At 40.5% G+C, this 23,869-nt stretch overlaps 1 protein-coding gene across 7 annotated transcripts in view; it reads right to left on the reverse strand.

Annotated features, from left to right (window-relative positions):
- Positions 1 to 23,869, reverse strand: part of LOC134218252 (potassium voltage-gated channel subfamily H member 6) — a 531,314-nt gene that overhangs the window by 67,755 nt on the left and 439,690 nt on the right. For all 7 annotated transcript variants that reach the window (XM_062697177.1, XM_062697179.1, XM_062697175.1 and 4 more), the window contains one exon: positions 9,360 to 9,603. In XM_062697177.1, the coding sequence (XP_062553161.1) occupies positions 9,360 to 9,603 (244 nt within the window). The remainder of the gene's footprint in view (positions 1 to 9,359; positions 9,604 to 23,869) is intronic.

A 23,869-nucleotide genomic window follows, 5' to 3' on the forward strand; every position in this document is an offset into this window, starting at 1 on the left:
CAATACCGTACGAGGGCAACCAAGGCACGATACAAATGGGTGCAGAACATACAAAACACAAATTTCTGGAATGAAAGCGCCTGCGAAAAGATTTAAATCAAGAAAAGATAGAGCAACTGTACCAGAAGTTTTATGAAAGAAAAGCCTCTCACGCAAGACTCACGATTACGACAGATTGACATGTGTAGCATCAAAAACGTGAATGTTTTCACGAATGCGTGAACGCAGCATACATGTTGTTAATTAGTTTCTGATGCTTATATATGACCGAATTCGGTCGTAGAGAAATAACTGCAACCAAAACAACGTGATTTTTGCTCCTGAAAGCCAATGTGGCAGAAAACGATGGAGGTATATTGTTAAATTCAACTTTGCTGATTCCGAATCATACGGTCGAAAATGTTGTTCTTCCGAACAAATTAAACGACCAAGAAAAACAATCATCAAACAAATTGACTGAATATGCCTTATCCGATTATGTCGAACATGTTGGAGTAAAAAATCATTCAGCCGATAAAAATAAACACAATACAAAACAAATTATGCAAAAATCACGAGGAGAAAATCATAGTTCAAAGTAATTTATACTCGCGCGACTCTAGTGTGCTGAATATGTTTATAAAAATATGCCACATTTTCCTTTTTTTTTTCACATTAAAGTTATGTCCATTTAGAATCTGGAATCATAAAATCATCTGTATCTCGGTAACGGATTGACGTACAAATAAGGTTAATACATCAAAACAAGGGTAATTCACTGTACTTTAACGAAAAAATATTGATAAAAATTATTTCTTCTTGTTTCTAGTGAAAATTCGCACCTTCTTCTTTATTCATCTCATCAAAAGTTGCACACCTCCGGAGTCAACTTCTTTGGCACATTTATTCCACATTTTGGTCATCTGAGTCGCTTTTCTTTTCCACTTTTCTTAAGCTTCCGCTTCATTACTGCCCATAATGTCTCGATGGGCCGGAGCTGTTGGTAGTTGCGTGGATTTATGTTTTTATCGATGAAATCTTCATTATTATCGCGGTACCACTGGATGACTTCTCGGCTGTAGTGGCAACTCGCCAAATCTGGCCAAGACCTTTATGGGCTTTATGGAAGGTCGACTGCGGTTTTTGAGACATTCCCGCCTTGTACAGCTTCGAGTCCATCGTCTTATTCGGTACAAACACTTAGGTCTTTGCTTCACAGATGCATATCCCTTGCCAAAATCATCCGTTTCTCCGAAAAGCAACCTTAAACTTCGCAGGAACTACTCCTCGTAGATGTAGAATTTTTGGCTAGGAAGCTGTCCGAAATCCAGGTTCCATCGTCGATGAGCAGGATTATCAACGTGGGTGTGCAGATTTTTTTTCTCTCCTTTCGGCTTCCATCTGGAATATTTTTTGACACGCTGCACAAAACTTCTTGAAATTTATACCACTGCAAGTGGGCGCCTAGGTAGACAAACCGCTGTAAAAGAATTCTTGCAGCGGTCACTTTCCGTGCCGCTGCAATACAATAAATGATTCCGGATTCTAAATGGACATAGCTTTACTTTTTAATTCTCACTTCACATTTTTACACTTTTTGCTTCTCACCACATCTCAATGTTCTCTTTTCACTTCTTACTTTTTATTTCTCACGGAGAAAAATGAGAAGTGATTAGTGTGAAATGAGTCATCTCAATCCTCATTTTTCACAGTGAGAAGTGGAGAATAAAACGTGAGAAATGAGATCTAAGAAGTGAGAAGTGTAATGTTAGACATCTCGCGTCGTTTTCCTCATTTCTTACTTTACATGTCCGACTTTTCACATTGAGAAAAGTGTGAAGTAATGTATGAGAAGTGTGAGAAAGTTTTACATCTCACTTCTTATTCGTCACTTGTTAAATCTCGCTTCCCATTCTGAGATAAGTGAGAAATAATAATAAGTGAGAAATGAGAAGTAAGAAGTATGAAGAAAGGACTTAGAAGTGAAACGCGAAAGTGAAATAGTTATGGGAAGTATTTTTTGCAGAAAGTAAAATGTGGCAATTTTTTCTCATCATTTCTTGGGAACAATTGAATAGCTCCACGAATATGTAACGTCATATTACAAAGTAACTTGTGCAAATGGCACAATACTGTGAACTAAGAGCTACTTTTTGTATTTTTTGCATCATGGTTTTGGAATGTGTTTGTTTGATTTATTCGACTTAATCCAAAATGGTATATTTTTTTTCGGCAAAATACCCGTTCGGCCTAAAGCCTGTATGGTTAAATGACTTAAGCTGAGCGGTTTATTTGGGCTGTTTCGGTCAAATGTGCAATTCGGCCAAACGGCCATTCCCCACTTTTCTAACGGATAATTTTTCTAAACACGATGTGAGATCAATGCCGTTTGGCACTAATGTGGCTCTTATGTCACTGATTTCAGGTTTAGAGTAATAACCTCTTGGAAAATGTTTTAGGATCCTTTAAATGCTACATATTCATATAAAAATTCCCACCTGTAAATAACATTTAATAAAAGTTATCAATGAAATTTTCATTTCAGAAAATAGTATTTTCGAGGCATGCTTATTTAAAAAAAGCTTTCTTTAACCTTTTGTCTGTGCTCTGGGGTCAATATGACCCCAGGCCACTTTGAGTGGCTGCCATTTTTTTAGTTTTCAACCGATTCTCCTAATTTTTGGTAGTTTGGTAAAACTCGCCGAGATCTGTCTCCTAGGTGCAAATTCGCTTGAAAAAACTTGAAAATATGCGCTACAGTGTACTTTTTTCAAAAAACTTACATTGTCTGTGCTCTGGGGTCAAATTGACCCCAAATTGAAATTGCTATAACTTTTTTATTGTTTGGCCAATTTTGGATTTTATGGGCTGTTTCGAAAAATAATTTAATCATCTTTCAGGTCGTTACCAAAGATTGACTATAGGTGGGCGGGTACATCGCTGGGAGGGGTTTTCATAAAAAAGGGTACAAAAACATTGATTTTTCATGTTTATTTTACTTATATCTGAAAATCCTACCCATTTGGAACTGCACCTTTTCAAAAAGGTTATGCAGGAAGGCGTGTGCTTTGACATGAGGCGTTGATTAATTTAGAGCTTGGTCGCTAGGTGGCGGTATATTTGAATTCATTATTTTAGACTACTCCAGTAATTCCGATATATGGAATTTTCCTCATTGTAAATATTCTTATCGCACAAATTTGAAATTTGTAAAGATGACATCTTTAACAAAGTTCGTCTGGTGGGAATGGACGGAATAAATAAATTTACAAATAGGCGGCGCTAGCGTACTTGCAATATTCTTGCATATATGAAATATTGCTTTAGCTTGAGATCCCTCATAGCTACACCCAAGTTGTATTCCGCAATATTGTTTAGGATGTCTAGCACTACAAAGCGGTGCTCAATATAATAAGCACTTCTTCCAATTTTTAAATTTGTGCGATAAGAATATTTACACTGAGTAGAATTCTATATATCGGAATATCTTAAGTAGTCTAAAATAATGAATTCATTTTCGGATATAAGTAAAATAATCATGAAAAATCACTGTTTTTGTACCCTTGTTCACTAAAACCCCTCCCAGCGATGTACCCGCCCACCCATAGTCAATCTTTGGTAACGACCTGAAAGATGATTAAATTATCTTTCGAAACAGCCCTAAACATCCAAAATTGGCCAAACATTAAAAAAGTTATAGCCGTTTCAATTTGGGGTCAATTTGACCCCAGAGCACAGACAACGTAAGTTTTTTTGAGCACAGACAGAAGGTTAAGTAAACATTATTTTTCCAAAGATGAGCCAGTCTAGGGCTGTAAACCTCTTTAATGAAGACAAAAAAGTTGAGAAATTTTTTTTGAGATGCCATTTTCAAAGATAAGGCGTTTTCATCGGGAATGTGGGTTGTAGATATGCGTTCGTGTATATATTGCTTCTGAATATTTTACCCCGCAACGCACCATCAGGTCTTGGTATTACCATAACTTTGTCAGTTTTCAACTGATTTGGACGATTCCGTTTGCTATGGATTTAGAAATTCGTTGGCACTTAGAACCGATTCGGATTAGCTGGTTACCAGAATTACGGATTTGCTAGACCATGTCCCAAAAATGGACAATTGTCATGATGTCATAGAAACCAAATGATAATTTCGTGTATCCTGAGCTACCAGTTTCGTAGAAAGTTCGAGGATTATGACTTCACAATGTATTAGGACCACCTGATCATTTGGTCTCGGAACGGACATTCCGGAATAGATTCCCGTGGGCCCTATAGTGGCAACAAACTCATTCAGAAGAAACCCTGGCAAAATTCTTGGGATTGTTTCGGAAACATGTTTTTCCAGTAGTTTGGACCATAGGATGGATGGCAATCGGAACGGTAATCCTGGAACAGGTCCTCGTGAGGCAAAAATAATGCCACAAACTCATCACAAGAGACCTGGCATCAAAATTATTGGAATTGTTTAGGAAACATGTTTTCCAAAAAGGTGGGATCGATGCTGGGTCATTAGGTCGAATGGCCATACGGCCGAATAGTCATTAGGTCAATGGGAGTGAGAAGTGAGGAGTGAAAAATAAAAAGTGGAAAGAAAAAGGTCAAAAGTGAAATGGAAGAAATGAGAAGAGAGAAGTGAAAAGTGATAGTGAGAAGTAAAAAGTGAGAAGTGAGAAGTGCGATGCGAGAAGTGAAAAGGGAGAAGAAGGAAGAAGCTGGAAGGAAAAAAGAAAAAAGGAAAAAGAGAGCAGAAAGAAGTGAGAAGAAGCAATCTGAGCAATGCAGCAAATAAGAAAATTTGGATCTATTGAATCCACAGCTTCTTATTTACCACATTGTTCAGAATGCTCAAAACAATGGCTGCGGTCGATCTCCAGTTATCCCTTTCAATAAAATTTAACTTGAAAACGGCTTTGTCCGATCGTTTTCAGGGTATTTTTTTAAAGTGTTCGAGGTGTTTTTGCTTAGTCCTTTGCCAAAAGTTAGGCTAGAGTCAAAATGGCAAACCAATGATGCAAATTATGTTTTTTCATCACAAAGATTGAATATGCAAAATTTAAGAGAAATAAAAAAATCAAAAATAAATCGACCTTCGATTGCTCTCTAATTGTGAAAACATGTTTCCGAACAATTTCTTGGTTATTTTTTAATCTTTTTTAACAGGGTCCCCTGTTATCCTTGTGAGCATGAGCGTAGGATTACCTATCCACAGATGCGTTCGATTCATGATCTAAGATGCTTTCGAGTAGGAAATGTGCTCAATTCTCTGGGCAAAGTGTATCCTTTGTGCTCACCACACAAGGCACATAGTTATGAAATTGATCGGCATAGAAAAGCTTTCAATTTATTTTCTGTGGATATACTAATTGAAATGTTAAAAAGCAGGTACAGTTCCAGTTGTCATGTAAAGCCATTAGAAAAAAAGAAGATTGCCAAGGTTTCTTCTAAATGAGGGGCCCCACGGAAACCGCTGCGTTGTCAAGCCATCGAATGGCCTAATTACACATAAGACTATGCTTCCGAAACAATTTCATGAATTTCGATACCCATATTGCCAGAGTTTCTTCTAAATGAGTTTGTTGGCACTTTAGGCCCCACGGGAACCTGTTGCCGGAATAACCGTTCCGGGATCAAATCATAAAATGTTCCTGCAACGTAGTTAAGTTTAATTCTAAATTCCTTTAATTTTCAATGACATTCATCAGTAATGTTTTAATCTTTATTTGATTGAATATATAACTTCAATTTATACACATGGGACTTGGCCCAGTAAATCCGGAATACCGGAATACCAGATAATACATACAGAAGAAATATAATATTGAGCAATTGTTCCTCCGTGTTTTCACTAGTATACCTTTGAATAGTAAAATATTTGTAGAACTTTTATTCAGCTTTCGGCTGATTTATAAGGGGCTGTTTTGTGTGCTTTTGGATTTATTGATCGAATCCGGTCAGCTGAAAACTATATAAAAGTTACATACCAACTGCCTTTTTTGCAATTCTGAGCTCAATCGAGCAATCAGAACCAATTTCCATATCGAATGAGTGTCAGAGGTGAATTTTCCTATATATTTTGACTGAAATCCCCATACAAACTTTAAATCAAATGCACCAGCTTATGCAACAAGTGATTGAGCTGAATTTTGAGAGATTGATTTTCTCACAAAAAGACACAATCCCGAGGGGTGCCCCGTGGAATTCGACAACTTTTTTTCTCCCCATACTAAGTTGGGCCAGTCTACAGTACACTCTGAAATAATTATCCAACTTCTTTCACGAAAAATAAAAAAATAGCCCAGAAGACTGAAATAAAATCAATGAATCACCATTGAATGAAAGATTCAATCAAAGAAGATGATAGATTTAAGAAATTATTTTATTGGATGAAAAACTCGATATCAGAACTTCGTGCTCAGATCGTGTTCAGAATTTTGGAAAGCAAAATGGTGATTTTGAGCGAAAACAAAAATCTGGGTTGTAGATGATTAATCAGTGCACGTTCGATCGTTGCTCTTCTGAAGACGTTGATAGTTGAAAATCAGTTTCATTTTGATTTGTGTGGCAGAACAGTAAAATTTTTAGTACGCATCTGATCGTGTTTCTGCTCGGTACGCGAATGGTTTTCCTGACACGGGTTTGTTCTCAAACCTAAAAAATTAATTAATTAGTGCGCAGGACTTGACCGTCTAAGCTAAGGACTTGACCGTCTAAGCTAAACTAAGGTACACAGAAAGTTCGCGCGACTCGGGTTTATTCTTATTCAGGCGGCAGAAGGATAAAATAATTAGTGCGTGTTCGATCGTGTTTTTACTCAATACACAGCTGGTTCGAGCGATCCGGTTTCAACCAGGTTTGTGCAGCAGAAAAGTAAAATTATTGGAGCGCGTCTAAATGTGTTTCTGCTCGATACGCAGAAAGTGCACGCGATTCTTTTTCATTCTAACTTGGGTTGCAAAAAAGTAAACTAATTGGTGCGCGTCTGATCGTGTTTCTGCTCGGTACGCAAAAAGTTCGCGTGATCTGGTTTGACGGGCTTGGTGGTCATATGGCTGCCGCTTCTGCTTCATATGCAAGAGGTCGTTCAGACCCGTTCCATTCTCCTATTTTGTATCATTTTCTATAATACTTATCATGTTCTAGCAATCGCTAGAACTGGAAATGGAGTCCATATCAAATATTGCAGACCAATTGATATATTGCATCGCTTCGGTCGTAATAAGGGATAACCTCCACAGAGGCCATCGCGCAAGGCATAGTATGATTTTTCTGAACGGATTGTAAGTACTCCGATAAAATCATGTTGTCGAAAAAACAGTCACTGTCGCATCAGTCACTGAAACTTGCACACTGAGAATGTTTGTAAAATCACAGTTGATTCTTTATACAATTTCACTGATTCTGGTCAATCACGGAGCATCAATCAAAGATACGTATAGTCAGCCAAGCTCAGCTAAGCTATGCTGACCTGAATGTGAACTTGGAAATAAATGATATGTTTGAGGGATTTCTAAAAGAGTTCTGTCTTGAACGTCAGAATGACAAAGACCCGAATATCAAATACGCGAATTCCATTCGCCCGAATTGACCAAACGCCTGGAACTACCATACGCCAGAAAAGGCCATTTACCCGAATGGACCATTCACTCGAATGGATCAAGAAGGCAGAACCAAGATGAATGCAACACTAGGTGTTCCAATCTGCCAAATTCACAATTCAGCCATCTTGGATTTTTGTATGGGAGAGCCAGCGGGTTTGTTTCTTTTTTCACTTAAAATGAATTTTTCACCCCTGCCTTCTTCTCTTCCATAAACTTGGCAGATTGGAGCACCTAGTAGTGTATTCATCTTGGGCAGAACCAGGGTTCTTATATCAGGGTTCACTCACTTCGACAGTAGATGGGAGAGACTAGCGCGGGGGTGAAAAATTCATTTTCAGTGCAAAACATAAACAAACTCGGTGGCTGCCCCATATAAAAATCCAAGATGGCTGAATCAAGAAATTGGCATACTGCTACACCTGTTTGTACTCACCTTGGGCAGAACTATGCCAGGAAGGTCGCTTGTCAGAATTATGCCATCTTCACGGCGTAGGCTGTTCTTCGGTGCATTTCATGTCTAACCTCCAGTATACTAATGTGTTGCTTGGCAACGTTAGACACCCTCCATAAGTTTGTATCGGTGGCGATAGGTACCGTTTTGACTGATTGTACCCCGTTTGGCATAATAGCGTTTGTCGTAATGGCCGTTTGGCATAATTGTTGTTTGAGTTGTGTGCTTAATCAATAAGATTTGTCGAGCTGTTTCCAGCCACAGCTTTAAATCATCATATGTTTTTAATGAAGCCCATTGGCCTTTTTTGTCACCCTCACTTCGTAACATATTCATATTCGACTGAACACTGACAAGTTCCGATCGAATATCAGTCAGTGAATATTCAATTCGATTCCATAACTTAATAACCCACATAGATCGGACCCCAACGTTCAACTTAGGGTTTTTTAAACTCAGTGACCATTCTCAGTACAAATCAAGAGCAGAGTGTAAAATAATCGAAAATTTTTAGTGAAGTCCATTTTTCTTCATTTGTCAGTTCACTTCCGACACATTCATAGTCGGCTCTGGACAGTCAATATTCATGATTAATTATTTTAGAGCGTCTTAGGGGAAATGCTACAAGATTAAAAGACTATTATTCTTCCATTTACTTCCACTATTCACTTTTTATGTATCAACAACCAGATACGGATTTCGTTTCCTACTTGGAAACTTCTTCAGTGTTTGTTATCGACTGAAGAAAAACAAAAGCAATGAAAAAAAACTTGTGGCAGGAAATCGGTCGTATTTTCGACTTCACAAGGTCGTATGAAGTTTGTTGTAGTACCAAAACGCTTAATAAACCGATAGTCTATCAAGGACATGGGACCTGAACAATACTCGTGGCGGAGCAACGTGCACGTGGAGTATTTCAAACAAAACTGAACATTACTGAATCTATCTAAAGCAAAGTTTTCAGAAAACAGTTATGATACAATTGACTGTAGAAAAGTTCCTATGTCATAACCATGTCGATCAAGAGGTAAAAAATTGTTTTGTGTTACAGAATTATTAAATACTGCGAGGAAATGACGAAATCAGTTAAGACCTCAGTTATAAGATATGATTCGTTACTGAACCTTGGCTATATTTTGCTGAGAGATTTTGTACAAGATTTGTTGGGCATACGAAAGAGAAATTGGGTGCGTTTAAAAGCATGCAATACAATTTTATAACATTTACTTGTTGGAGAAAACATACAAAGTATGTCACATCACTTGTGATTCTAAGTAATCAATACATCCTAGTGGCTAAATCTGTCCCTCCTTTCGCACCCGCTTACTTACCTATTAAATCAATTATCACAATTGGGTCATCCGCGTATTTGCGATTTTTCCTTTGATTAAAGTCAGGTTCGTTCAGCAAAAATGCTGCTACGTACGGGGTAAATATTGCTGTATACATAACTAATATTAATATTATCCAGTCCCACACCGCCTTGAACGGAGAGTAGTGCAGTATTGTCCATTTGTGAACACGTGGACTCTGTAGTTTGTATTCCGGTAGTACATCGGCGCCGAGCGATAGGACCTGCAGATGGGCGAAGCAAGAAAAAGGAAAGCATGCATTAGACCTGGTATGATTGATGTACGGGGGTTCGAGTTTATGGTGCTTAGGTTCATGTGTTGTGACGAAAGCTCGAAAGGGTAGAACCCTTCTGATGTGGATAATAGGGGAAATGAGTTAATTATTTACCAGATATTGATTGCTCATACCTACGAAGGTAATGGATATGTCGCTGCCAGCTAATAGAGCGTAAATTATTGGATGAATAATGAGAAGCTACTAAAACGAGGTCAGCATATTTTTTAATGTGATGTCAAACATAATTATAATTTCTGTATAGTATGCTCAGAATACAATGTAGTAACATGTTATTGGGCTATCTTGATGACACGACATGTCGATAATTTGAATAACATGCTATTTAGTACATATTCTGGTCGGCCCATTAAACATACTGTACCGCAAAAAAACATGTGCGATCGACCAGTCTTCTCTAAGTTCATGTTCCTCATCCTTCGAAAGCTATTGTGGTATTATAATTGATTCATAAAAACGGTTTCATGATGCACGTCGAGCTGTTGTGTTGTTCGATTAGGCTGGTCCGCTCCAAGCCAATCAACTCTAGAGATTATGCAAAATTGATTAATTCAGCGGAAGCGAAAATTCAATCAATAAACAATCCGTTGACAGAACGCCAACGTTTTTGTCCCACTTGCGTGTCCTTTTTATGCGACCCGCAGACCTCTATTGCATCGGCAGTATCATGAATGTTGCATGAAGGACGTCTCTCATATTCTACCCGCATGCTTTCCACCGCACAATCAATGCTGGCGGCTGCCAATATCCGCTTGCCGGATGGCGCACATGGGCGCTTGGAGTAACAACATTTCAAACAAACTCCAATGTTGCTTGTGGAATTTAATTTTGATTTTTTCCATTTTCTGAAAAAGAATTTAGCTAATTTTATTTGGAAATTTCTGCTAGAAAAAATCTAATTATTGATCATAGTTACTAAAATTCACAAAATTCTTGACTTCGAAAAGTAGTAGAAACTCTCATAGATTTCAATTCTGTTTTTTTTAAACAGTTATTAAACTGTTCTCTATTCGATTTGAATATTTTTCATCGCATTATTGGATGCAGAACGTCCACTGTGCAGTGGCACTGCAGATAACCACTATATTTGAGCCATCACACATATGACGATTAGACACGATTGAATTGCAATATTTAACAAATGGTGCTGTCGTAGCCACACGTATTTAGTACTCATCGACCGCTTGTTGGAGTTTTTTTGCTATCTTTAACCGATGGCATTTATAGCACCATTGAAGCCTGCTGGCGACATAAATAATAATTAAGAGTGGCGTTCATAAATGCTACAGATTCCCGCTTGCTTTCGCGATTTACCGCCGCACGGAACGGAACGGCAGGCTTATGGGCTTAGCTCAATTCTGAGCCGGGGGAAAATTAATTCATTGGATAAATATTTTCTTTGGTAGTGAAGCGGGATGGAAAATAAGACCGCCAACAGTGTTAGCGTTAGTAGGTGTTGTAGATATGGGCTTTCACTTTATTTTTATTTTATTCAATTCATAAAGTAATCAATAGGAATTTTCATGATATGATACGATCAATGATTGGCGCAGAAGCTTTGTCCTTCATTTCCAAAAAAACGGGGGACAAATGGTTGAGATAGAAAAAAGTTCCGCATTCGGATTTGTCATCGAAGCGCTTCAGGAGGTCAGTTGGAAGTGATCAAAGGTGCGAATGTTGGATAGCAATTATGTATATATGTACGTTAATAAATGAATGAATAATACGATTCTCACCCACAGAATTACTAGCCATGAAGCTTGAAAACCTGGACGCTTGTTCAACAAATTTTCGTTCGATAGTAGTACCTACATTGCATTGCTCTGCAGCTGCCTCTGGACGATAAAAATAATCCTCAGATTGGTGAGAATTTTTGGCGAATCTGGTGAAACAAAGTGCACTATTTTCTTTTGCAACAACTGATGCAGCTGCGACACTCTGGTGCACTCTGTTCCTATAGCGCGCATAGAAGCTGCTGGCGAGACATTCGAAAAATGGTGCAGCAGCCGGCGGGGTTTCACCGTCAGAATTTATTTGCGCTCCGATGAACTTTCGCGACCCTCCTTTGGTTGTTGGCGCGCTTGGTTATTAAAAACTAATTATGCTCTTAAGTGCCGTGTTATTGATTATATCTTTGGTGCCGGTTTACGGTGGATTGGCGGGGGACTGATAAAAAAAATGTGTTCTCGCTCGAAGTGCAGCAGAAGCGCTCTCGGTTGTGAAACATTCCGAGCGACCCGGAATGGGATGTTAAATTTAATGCCATATTTGTGGGTTAATAATGAGGCTATAATCAGGATGATTTACATGTAACTGAGAGAACTGAGTTATGTATAACGTGATATGTGGAGTACCATTCTTGTTTGGGCAGTTGTATTTTAAATTGGATTTGATAAATGATTTTTAGAGTCTCTATCTTATACCGTAAAACTACTAATGTAATAGGTGGAAAAAATGTGAATATGCTATTGTTTAGTAATATAAATTGTAAAAATAAACATGCTAATTTACTAACATATTTAAACATAAACAATTTTCAGTAAATTTTTATGAGGTATCAGGTATCAGAACGTCGGCTCAAGGGGCACGTTCACCTCAATTCGGGAGATTTGTGCCATCGCCTTCACAGCCTTTCTCATCACGCACCTGACGGAAAAGGAAGTGAACAAAAAGGAAAGGAATATGGATGGGAGAAAAATGGGAAGTTTGGGAAAGGTACCCTTGAAGAGGGCATACAACGTATACAACACGTACAAAAGCTCATAGCTCTTTACCACAACGGGTTATGAACAACAGAATACTTTGAAGGTTCAGGTTTCTGTAGTCAATTTCACTTAGTAAGTGTTTACCAAATATTTGGAAACGCAGTTGCGCATAAACTGGGCAGTTACATATCAGATGATAAGAAGTTCCATAATCGGATTCACAACCATCACAGACAAAGGATTCAACACGTTGAATATTTGCCATGTGATAGTTCATTCGGCAGTGACCTATCAAGGCCTTGACTAAGACACTGCAATTCTGATTAGATAGATTAGCTAGATGGCTCCCGCATATACAATTTTGCTTGATGACATGAATCTAAACTACTCCAATACTCTTTGTGCTGAGTAGAAACCCAAGAGCTAATCAAACGCTTCACCCAACACTTAGATGTTGGAATAGCTTGCTCAGAGCCAATAAAGTCGTGTGATGCTCCAGTGCGAGCTAACTCATCAGCCAATTCGTTTCCAGCTATGGAAGAATGGCCAGGTACCCATATAAGGTGCAATGTATTAACTGAATTCAGTTCCTCTATTTGAGTTCGACATGCGATTACTAACTTCGACCTTGAGTTGCCCGAAGCGAGGGCTTTGATAGCTGCTTGACTATCTGAACAGAAGTATATTACTTTGCCCATTATGTGTTTCTGCAGTGCGGATTGCACTCCACACATAATGGCAAATATTTCCGCTTGAAAGACAGTGCAGTGTCTACCCAGTGAGTGGGACTGTTCCAATCTTAGCTCACGCGAGTAGACATCTGCACCCGCTCTACCTTCAGTATAACAAACAATGCTGTCCGCAATACTTCTCTCCAAATAGCCAGATGTCCACTCATCCCGCGAGGGGAATTGTGTTGAAAATGTGCTATAAGGAAAACTACTAGCGAGTGTGAGATCACTTGGAGCAAGGACTGTTCTTTCCCAATCAACCATGTGCGATAACAACGAAGTGTGTGTAGAACGGCGGTTTACAGGATTCTCTTCCATGAAACCGAGTACCCATAATCGGTAAGTACAAGAAAGTGTTTCTTGTTTGAGATGTATGTGTAGTGGGACAACGTCAAGAAGAACCTCGAGAGCAGCCGTGGGAGTCGAAGAGAACGCACCAGTCATTGCCATAAGGCACATCCTTTGAAGATGGCCTAATTTAGACTGAATTGTCCTCACTTCACCCTTTTGCCACCACACAAGACATCCATAAGCCAAAATTGGTCGTACAACTGTTGTGTAAATCCATTAGATATATTTAGGTTTAAGACCCCAAGTTTTACCAAAAGTTTGTCGGCTTTGGCCGAAAGCCATACACGCCTTTTTGACTCTGAACTCAATGTTAGGAGTCCAGGAGAGCTTGGAAACAAGAATTAGTCCCACATACTTTACCTGATCCGTTACATTGATTTCAGAGTCAAAAAGATGTAATGGGCGAATACCATTACGGTTACGTTTTTCCGTGAAAAGTACAATAGATGTTTTATTTGGATTAACCGAAAGGCCATATTGGCGACACCAACTTCCGACTGCCTGAAGAGCGTTTTGCATCAGGTCGAATAAAGTAGTAATACACAAATCGACTATCAATATTAGATAGTCGTCGGCAAATCCATAAGTAAGAAAACCGCCATTATTGAGTAATCTCAATAGCGTATCTGCAACGAGGTTCCACAAAAGTGGAGATAATACTCCCCCTTGGGGGCAGCCACAGACACTAATTTCCTAATCGCTGCTTGACGTAATGTCGAGTAGAGATGTCGGTTTTTAAGGATCTGGTGAATCCATTTGCTAATTATATTAGGTAGCCCATGACAACGTGCGGCTTCCAATATTGCATCGAAAGACACGTTGTCTAAAGCACCCTCAATATCTAAGAACGCACCCAAGCATGATTGCTTTTGAGCAAATGCTTTTTCGATGTCGTAGACAACCTTGTGTAGAAGTGTCACGGTGGACTTTCCAGATTGGTAAGCATGTTGATTAACATGAAGAGGCATGTTTGCCAAACAGTCATCACGAATGTGGTGATCGATAATACGTTCTAAGCATTTCAGAAGAAATGAGGTCAGACTGATGGGTCTAAAACTCTTTGCTTCTTCATACGAAGCACGTCCTCCTTTTGGGATAAACTTTACAGTGACATCCCGCCAGGATATGGGAATATACCCAGTAGCAAAACTGCATACTAAAAGTTTTTTCAAAACATTTTTGATATGCTCAAAACCTCTCTGAAGAAGAACGGGATAGATCCCATCACACACATATCGTGATATGTGGAGTACCATTCTTGTTTGGGCAGTTGTATTTTAAATTGCATTTGATAAATGATTTTTAAAGTCTCTACCTTATACCGCAAAATTACTTCTGTAATAAGTGGAAAAATTGTGAATATGCTTTTGTTTAGTAATGGAAATTGTATAAATAAACATCCTAATTTATTAACATATTTAAAAATAAACAATTTTCAGTAAATTTTTATGAGGCTTTTATATAAATTTGTTTGTTTGTTAGTTCCAATAGGCTCAAATTTATCCAAATGATTTAAATGCTATATTTATTTTGTAACAAGCTTAAAAAATGTATATGCACGTTTCAGTTTGAAATAATTATGGAGTCCTAGGTTTGTAGGTTCTTCGAATTGTTCTGGAATTCAAATAATTTGATCTATAAGGTCAACTACGCCTGGTATGCAATCGAAATCATCCCAGCATGTCCATACAAGTCGCTAGTGCCCTTGCATATTATATGTAGTCAAATTAATTTGATGCAGATGTTCTAGATTCTTAAAATTGTTGTTTAGTTCAGATCAGATAGTATACCTGGTATAAAACCAAAATCAACCCAGCATATCAATACAAACCCCTAGAGCCTTCGCCTATAATATGCAGTTTGAATTAGTTTCATGTTGATGTTCTGAGCTTTCCAAGTTGTTCTGGGGTTCAGACTTTGGACTACAACGTCAATTACGCCTGATATTCAATCGGAATCAATCCAGCATTTGGAGCAGGTTGATTTCGATTTAAAACCAGGCGTAGTTGATCTTGTCGACCAAATGATCTGAATTTCAGAACAATTTGGAGAACCTAGAACATCTGCATTAAACTAATTTGAATTGCACATAATACGCAAGGGCTTTAGGGACTTGTACTGACATGCTGGATTGATTTCTGATTGAAACGAGGCATAGTTGACCTGCTAGACCAAATCGGCACTTTCAAAAGGGCAAAACTGCATTTGTAAACAAGAGCTGATGTGCTAATTTTTGCAGACCCACGCAATTCAGCGCCATTTAGGAATCTGAAGAGGATTCACTGTTTCCATCAGTAGTGTTGCGTGGGTAGGCTCAAATTAGCCCACCAGTGACGTACGCTAGCTACTTGTGTGGACATGCTCTTCAAGAGGCTTTCCTTTCAAGAGGCCTGGAAGCCTCCTTCCAAGAGGCCTGGAAGCCTCCTTTCAAGAGGCCTGGAAGCCTCCTTTCAAGAGGCCTGGAAGCCTCCTTTCAAGAGGCCTGGAAGCCTCCTTTCAAGAGGCCTGGAAGCCTCCTTTCAAGAGGCCTGGAAGCCTCCTTTCTAAAGGCCTGGAAGCCTCCTTTCAAGAGGCCTGGAAGCCTCCTTTCAAGAGGCCTGGAAGTATCCTTTCAAGAGGCCTGGAAGCCTCCTTTCAAGAGGCCTGGAAGCCTCCTTTCAAGAGGCCTGGAAGCCTCCTTTCAAGAGGCCTGGAAGCCTCCTTTCAAGAGGCCTGGAAGCCTCCTTTCAAGAGGCCTGGAAGCCTCCTTTCAAGAGGCCTGGAAGCCTCCTTTCAAGAGGCCTGGAAGCCTCCTTTCAAGAGGCCTGGAAGCCTCCTTTCAAGAGGCCTGGAAGCCTTCTTTCAAGAGGCCTGGAAGCCTCCTTTCAAGAGGCCTGGAAGCCTCCTTTCAAGAGGCCTGGAAGCCTCCTTTCAAGAGGCCTGGAAGCCTCCTTTCAAGAGGCCTGGAAGCCTCCTTTCAAGAGGCCTGGAAGCCTCCTTTCAAGAGGCCTGGAAGCCTTCTTTCAAGAGGCCTGGAAGCCTCCTTTCAAGAGGCCTGGAAGCCTCCTTTCAAGAGGCCTGGAAGCCTCCTTTCAAGAGGCCTGGAAGCCTCCTTTCAAGAGGCCTGGAAGCCTCCTTTCAAGAGGCCTGGAAGCCTCCTTTCAAGAGGCCTGGAAGCCTCCTTTCAAGAGGCCTGGAAGCCTCCTTTCAAGAGGCCTGGAAGCCTCCTTTCAAGAGGCCTGGGAGCCTCCTTTCAAGAGGCCTGGAAGCCTCCTTTCAAGAGGCCTGGAAGCCTCCTTCCAAGAGGCCTGGAAGCCTCCTTTCAAGAGGCCTGGAAGCCTCCTTTCAAGAGGCTCGGAAGCCTCCTTTCAAGAGGCTCGGAAGCCTCCTTTCAAGAGGCTCGGAAGCCTCCTTTCAAGAGGCTCGGAAGCCTCCTTTCAAGAGGCTCGGAAGCCTCCTTTCAAGAGGCTCAGAAGCCTCCTTTCAAGAGGCTCAGAAGCCTCCTTTCAAGAGGCTCAGAAGCCTCCTTTCAAGAGGCTCAGAGCCTCCTTTCAAGAGGCTCAAAGCCTCCTTTCAAGAGGCTCAGAAGCCTCCTTTCAAGAGGCTCAGAAGCCTCCTTTCAAGAGGCTCAGGCCTCCTTTCAAGAGAGCTCAGGAGGACTCCTTTCAAGAGGTTAGGAAGCCTCCTTTCAAGAGGCTCAGAAGCCTCCTTTCAAGAGGCTCAGAAGCCTCCTTTCAAGAGGCTCAGGCCTCCTTTCAAGAGGCTCAGAGCCTCCTTTCAAGAGGCTCAGGCCTCCTTTCAAGAGGCTCGGAAGCCTCCTTTCAAGAGCTCAGAGCCTCCTTTCAAGAGGCTCGGAAGCCTCCTTTCAAGAGGCTCAGAAGCCTCCTTTCAAGAGGCTCAGAAGCCTCCTTTCAAGAGGCTCAGAGCCTCCTTTCAAGAGCTCAGGAAGCCTCCTTTCAAGAGGCTCAGAAGCCTCCTTTCAAGAGGCTCAGAGCCTCCTTTCAAGAGGCTCAGAAGCCTCCTTTCAAGAGGCTCAGAAGCCTCCTTTCAAGAGGCTCAGAAGCCTCCTTTCAAGAGGCTCAGGAAGCCTCCTTTCAAGAGGCTCAGAGCCTCCTTTCAAGAGGCTCAGAAGCCTCCTTTCAAGAGCTCAGGCCTCCTTTCAAGAGGCTCAGAGCCTCCTTTCAAGAGGCTCAGAAGCCTCCTTTCAAGAGGCTCAGAAGCCTCCTTTCAAGAGGCTCAGAAGCCTCCTTTCAAGAGGCTCAGAAGCCTCCTTTCAAGAGGCTCAGGAAGCCTCCTTTCAAGAGGCTCAGAAGCCTCCTTTCAAGAGGCTCAGAAGCCTCCTTTCAAGAGGCTCAGGCCTCCTTTCAAGAGGTTAGGAAGCCTCCTTTCAAGAGGCTCAAGCCTCCTTTCAAGAGGCTCAGAAGCCTCCTTTCAAGAGGCTCAGAAGCCTCCTTTCAAGAGGCTCAGAAGCCTCCTTTCAAGAGGCTCAGAAGCCTCCTTTCAAGAGGCTCAAGCCTCCTTTCAAGAGGCTCAGAAGCCTCCTTTCAAGAGGCTCAGAGCCTCCTTTCAAGAGCTCAGAAGCCTCCTTTCAAGAGGCTCAGAAGCCTCCTTTCAAGAGGCTCAGAAGCCTCCTTTCAAGAGGCTCAGAGCCTCCTTTCAAGAGGCTCAGAAGCCTCCTTTCAAGAGGCTCAGAAGCCTCCTTTCAAGAGGCTCAGAGGCCTCCTTTCAAGAGGTTAGGAAGCCTCCTTTCAAGAGGCTCAGAGCCTCCTTTCAAAAGGCACGGAAACCTCCTTTCAAGGAGCTCAGAAGCCTCCTTTCCAGAGGCTCGGAAGCCTCCTGCCAAGAGGCTCGGAAGCCTCTTTTCAAGAAGTTCAGAAGCTTCCTTTTAAGAGACTCGTAGACCTCCTTTCAAGAGGCTCGGAAACCTCCTTTCAAGGGGCTCGGAAGGCTCCTTTCCAGAAGCTCGGAAGCCTCTTTTCAAGAGGATCGGAAGCCTCTTTTCAAAAGCATTAGAAGCTTCCTTTTAAGAGGCTCGGAGACCTCCTTTCCAGAGCTCAGAAGCCTCCTTTCAAGAGGCTCAGAAGCCTCCTTTCAAGAGGCTCAGAAGCCTCCTTTCAAGAGGCTCAGGAAGCCTCCTTTCAAGAGGCTCCAGAAGCCTCCTTTCAAGAGGCTCAGAGCCTCCTTTCAAAAGGCTCAGAAGCCTCTTTCTAGAAACTCAGAAGCCTTCTTTCAAGAGGCTCGGAAGCCTCCTTTCAAGAGGTTTGGAAGCCTCCTTTCAGGAAGCTCAGAAGCCTCCTTTCAAGAGGCTCAGAAGCCTCCTTTCAAGAAGCTCAGAAGCCTCCTTTCAAGAAGCTCAGAAGCCTCCTTTCAAGAGGCTCGGAAGCCTCCTTTCAAGAGGCTCGGAAGCCTCCTTTCAAGAGGCTCGGAAGCCTCCTTTCAAGAGGCTCGGAAGCCTCCTTTCAAGAGGCTCGGAAGCCTCCTTTCAAGAGGCTCGGAAGCCTTCTTTCAAGAGGTCCGGAAGCCTCCTTTCAAGAGACCCGGGTGCCCTCTTTCAAGAAGTCCGAAAGCCTCTTTTCAAGAGGCTTGGAAGTCGCCTCAGAAGATCTTTCAGGCATCTTTCTAAAGGCTTGGAAGCCTACATTCAAGAGTCTCAGGGGCGTTAGAATCCTCCTCCTTTTGAACAATTTTTGGTCTACTGAGCTCCATTGTACACAAATGTGACTGGAAGGCCAAAGACACGAAGGAACTCATCGATAGGATCAGAAACGTCATACGGAAATGGCAGTCGTCCATTGGTCATGCGATACCTGCAAGATTGAACTACGCCGCACGGCGTACCACGGACCATCTAATATTATTCATTAATCTAAGTTTAAAGACTTCTTGAGGTGAACCAGCCAAGAGCTGAAAGCCTCTTTAATAAAGAAAAAAAATAAGGTTCAAGGCCATCTCTTTATATAACGTATAACAGATTAAACTGTTCTTCTTTATATTTTTCTTACCATTTTCTTCCATTCCCGCTATTTAGTGGCCACCCGTTAAATGAGGTGGATAAGTCAACCGTGAAAGAATTGAGAAAATCGCTTAGCAGACGCCTGGGAACCTGCTGTTTGAAATCACGATTCTAATGATTTGTTGATCACAATATTGTTACAGTACATGTTAACTTAGAACATGTACTTCCCAACATGTAATTAGATTCAGGTTCCCCATAATAAGTTCCATACAAATGCTTGTACACTTGTGCATTTATTTAATAGAACGGATGAGATGAAAATTGCATAAAAAGTTTAGTTACAAGTTCGCACAAATGTACCATGCGTCTCCATATGCTTTTATGCTTATTAGAGTGGGGCGCAGTTGTATGGAAAAACGCAAACTTCGTCAGATCAAGTGAGATCAAGGTTCTTCTGAATCGTTTTGGGACCACAATCAACTGTGCAAAATATGGGCTCGATTGGTTGCAACCTCGCATGCCGCATCGCGTTTTAAATTTACATGGAGATTAGTATGGGAAAACGTACTTTTTAACATTTTTGCTCTTAGCGGCTTCAATTTATCATCAATCACGTGACTCAATACGTTAGCATATAGTCTGGATGTTGCTGAAAGACTTTGCCGAAGAAGGTACGTAGCTGGAAGGTCTACAAAAAATGTTATTACGTTTCGAAAATTGATTGTTTAAACCATATGCAAGAAATCAATGTTTCTGCCAGCACTACCGGACAACCTATGGTTATAGAAGGGCAACACTCATCTTCCTTCTTGTCGATTTTTTTTCTTTGTGAAATAATTCCGGATAGCTCCCATTAGCTCAATAGCCCTAGAAGATCAATTATTGTGAAGTAACACTCAGTTAAATTGTTGGTCTACGTAGTACGGCAGTGCTGGCAGAATAAACGATTTTTTGCATATGGTTTGAACACTCAATGTTCGAAGCGTTATAACTTTTTTTGGTGGACGTTCCAGCAACGTGCCTTCTTCAGCAAAGTTTTTCGGCATCCTTTGGGTTATACTTTAACGCAATGTGCCACTTGGTTTACGATGAACTGAAACCTCTAGTAGTAGAAATGCAAAAATACACGTTCTCCCATACTAATTTCCATACAAACTTCAAACGCGATGCGGAAAGCGAGGAAGCAACCAATCGGTCCCAAATTCTGCACAGTTGTTCAGGACCCAGAATGGCTTCGAAAAACCATTGATTTGAAAAAATGACCATGACGCCCCACTCTAATGCTTATAGGCTGCTGAACAGATTTCAAAATTCCTACCTTTCGGTTCCCCTGGGAAGCCAATTTTTGTCTGAAAAACAATCATGGTGACAATCAGATATTATAATAACTTAGATTCTCGTATCAACTCATTATTTCAGCCTATCTAAACATGCAAAATGAGCATCGCGAACACAAATTTTTTTTTTTATGATTTTGTTGTCCAGTGTTATCAATTTCAAGAGCAATTCCTATTTGGAACCAAGTATTTACCACAGTTGAATGGAAACATCAAAGGTGTAGTGAGGTCTGACAAAAATCAAGTGAAGCGCAATACCGCCCTTCAACTACGAAATACGTCACTTGTCATAAGACGAGTTTGTACAATCCCATTTAATTCCACCACTTAATTGTACCTTGACAGATACGTATTTCGAGGTCGTCTTCAGTGTTTCGTACTTGACTCGACTTGACGTACGAGACACTGAAGACGACCTTACTGTTGAGGTCGAAATACGTATCTATCAAGGTACAATTTAGTGGTGGAATTAAATGGGATTGTACAAACTCGTCTTATGACAAGTGAAGACATTCCACTAAAAGCTCAAAATAATTTTCTTTACGAAATACGTTTTAAACAGTAATTTCCGATTGACTAGAAATAGACCTTAGCCTTTCGCCTGATTTACTATGATTTGTACGATCCTTACTTGGAACGGAGATGATATTCTTTCGTCATTATACTTCGCAACTGCAAGGACGAACAAAGGGACGGGAAAAGTATTTTACTATGACATAACCCCTCTCATCCGGGATAAAAATATTCCTTCTTGAGTGTTGAACAACTTTGTCGACCGGCACGGGATACTTGACGAGTCAGCCGCAACCCTGAACAGAACAATCACGACGACGACGCAGCAATGTTTTATATAATTAGCACTGCTGTTCCTTAGTGGTTTGTTTGCTCGATTTGTAGGGCGGCCGACCAACAGAGTGCCATCAGCTTGAGTGGGAGGCGTCATTGTTTTTCTCCATCTACGTATTGTTTCTGGTCTTATAGGGTGAAATGTCTAATAGTGCCTCTGGTTACTATTTAATTTTCATGATACGTTCCGAAATGTCCTTCTTGTCTGTTGCAAATTCTCATCTCAAAATTCTTATATTTAAATAATTAAAAAAAAAATAAGCTATTCCCCAGTTACATTTAGGTTTTATAATGGCTTCATAACAGTCTTGTAGAGCAAATTATGGCGTTCATGGCCTTTTTAAAACCAAAAATGTTACTTGTGGTTTGGATATTTTATCATGTTGACCATAATGTCGCAATTCGAATCAACTTCTGCCGATCCAATTCCAGCTAACAAAAATGATTTCCTTCAAAATGTGATAATGTATAGAAGGACTAGAATAACATAACTTACCCTCGATATGGCTGGGATTTTGCTTGATTATTTCTTCCAGTTCCTTAGAAATCATAATTATGAGCTATTTTATCGAAATCCTTCTAAGTAAATGGTGCCTCCAGCATATTGTGTCGGAAAATATTATTGGAGAAAATAGAGGTAAACCTGCTTAACCATAAACCCAAGCTTTCTGTATAATTTTCCCTGCCTTGGATGAATTAAGAGGAACACTTGTCACTTTATTCTCATGATTCCAATTCATAAATGTTTTGCATTGTTGGTAGATTTCATTTAGTACAATACTGAATTCAAATGGATCATAATCACAATACTTACATCCTTTCCCAGCGTGGATTTCTCGGTGCTGAGTCCATTGAGGTTGAGGTTCGAGTGCGTCGAGATATGGTTTTCCACCTTAACCTGATTCTTTTTCGAGTCGGAGCTGAGCCTAACACTGGACCATTTTTCCTGTGCCTACGTTTTGTCGCCACCGTTGCGGCCGGGCAATGGGGAAGGGTGGCAAAGACAGACGACGGAGCAGTAGCAGCAATTCGCACAGTAAAGTGTATTCAAATGCAATTGAGAATTGAGGTGTTCAAAAATAGGAGTAAGGACAGAAGGAATGAAGGAAATGGGTTACATAAGTTTGCAACACTGTTGCCCTGTGGCACGTGTACATATTTTATGTATTGTCGTAAATAGCAGCTCTTCATCCAGAAGAGCGTCAAATGTAGATATGAACTACTGCAAACAGTGTACTGACTATATCTACATATACTGGCTTATTTACCGATGGCTGAGATGACTTTTACGGTTATACGATTGTAGATGAACTGGTTAAAGGGAATATAACCAAAGAAAAGACTTGGAACAAATATCAGACTAGGATAGTCTGATAAAAGTTTAAAGATTTGCGATCAACGAGCTAGAATAATTGAATTGAAGGTCAAGGGATGTAATAAAAATTTTCATCAAATTCATCACCCTGGTACCGCAATTATGAACGTTAAATCAAATGGTTGTATCGACAAGATAAACTAGTCCAAAAAGTCGCATATGCAATGCCTTATTACAGAGAACACGTTATAAAGCCCGTTTGAAATTTAACAAGTTCCTGGGAAAAACGCATCACGTTTCATAGCCCTTCATTAGTATTTTATCTATCCTATAATACAAATTCTACAAATCATTATGTGCCTTACATTAAAAACCACAAGCCCATTTAAACTGGTTTGAATTGCATTGTGATAGTTTCTAATCATTTGGAAGCAACTGCTGCTGGGCTCGCCGCGTTTGTGTCCAGTTGGTGAGGGCTTACACTGGGGCGTTTTGACCAGTGAAACATATTTTCGAAAAACGTTACATTTTTGAAGATGGAAGCAATTTTATATCATATTAACCATATTATTTTATAGCATATATATATATCGTATTAAAAAATATGTTTGACCAACCCGTTGTTGGGGGCATAGAATGCGATCCTTTCGTTTAATAAACAATGTGCACTCGCTTGACTGTGGATATACAACAGTAAAGCACATGTGGAGATTGGACAAATCAAGCATCCGAAAGATATTCAATTTGCAAAAAAGAGCTAACCGCGGTGGAGGTTGGTACTCGGATTCTGGTGGCTTTTCCGCAAACGTGACCTTTAAGTGGTCATGTTGTGTAGGGGTTATCACGCCTTTTCAGAGAGTAGGAGGTTGAGGGTTCGAGTCCCTCCAAGACACGTGTATTCTTTTTCGCAAATTTCATATCAATTTGTCCATTTCAAAACATGTGCTGTGCACAGCCAAGATATTTAACAAAAA

Source organism: Armigeres subalbatus, chromosome 2, assembly GCF_024139115.2.
Source record: "Armigeres subalbatus isolate Guangzhou_Male chromosome 2, GZ_Asu_2, whole genome shotgun sequence".
NCBI lineage: Eukaryota > Metazoa > Arthropoda > Insecta > Diptera > Culicidae > Armigeres > Armigeres subalbatus.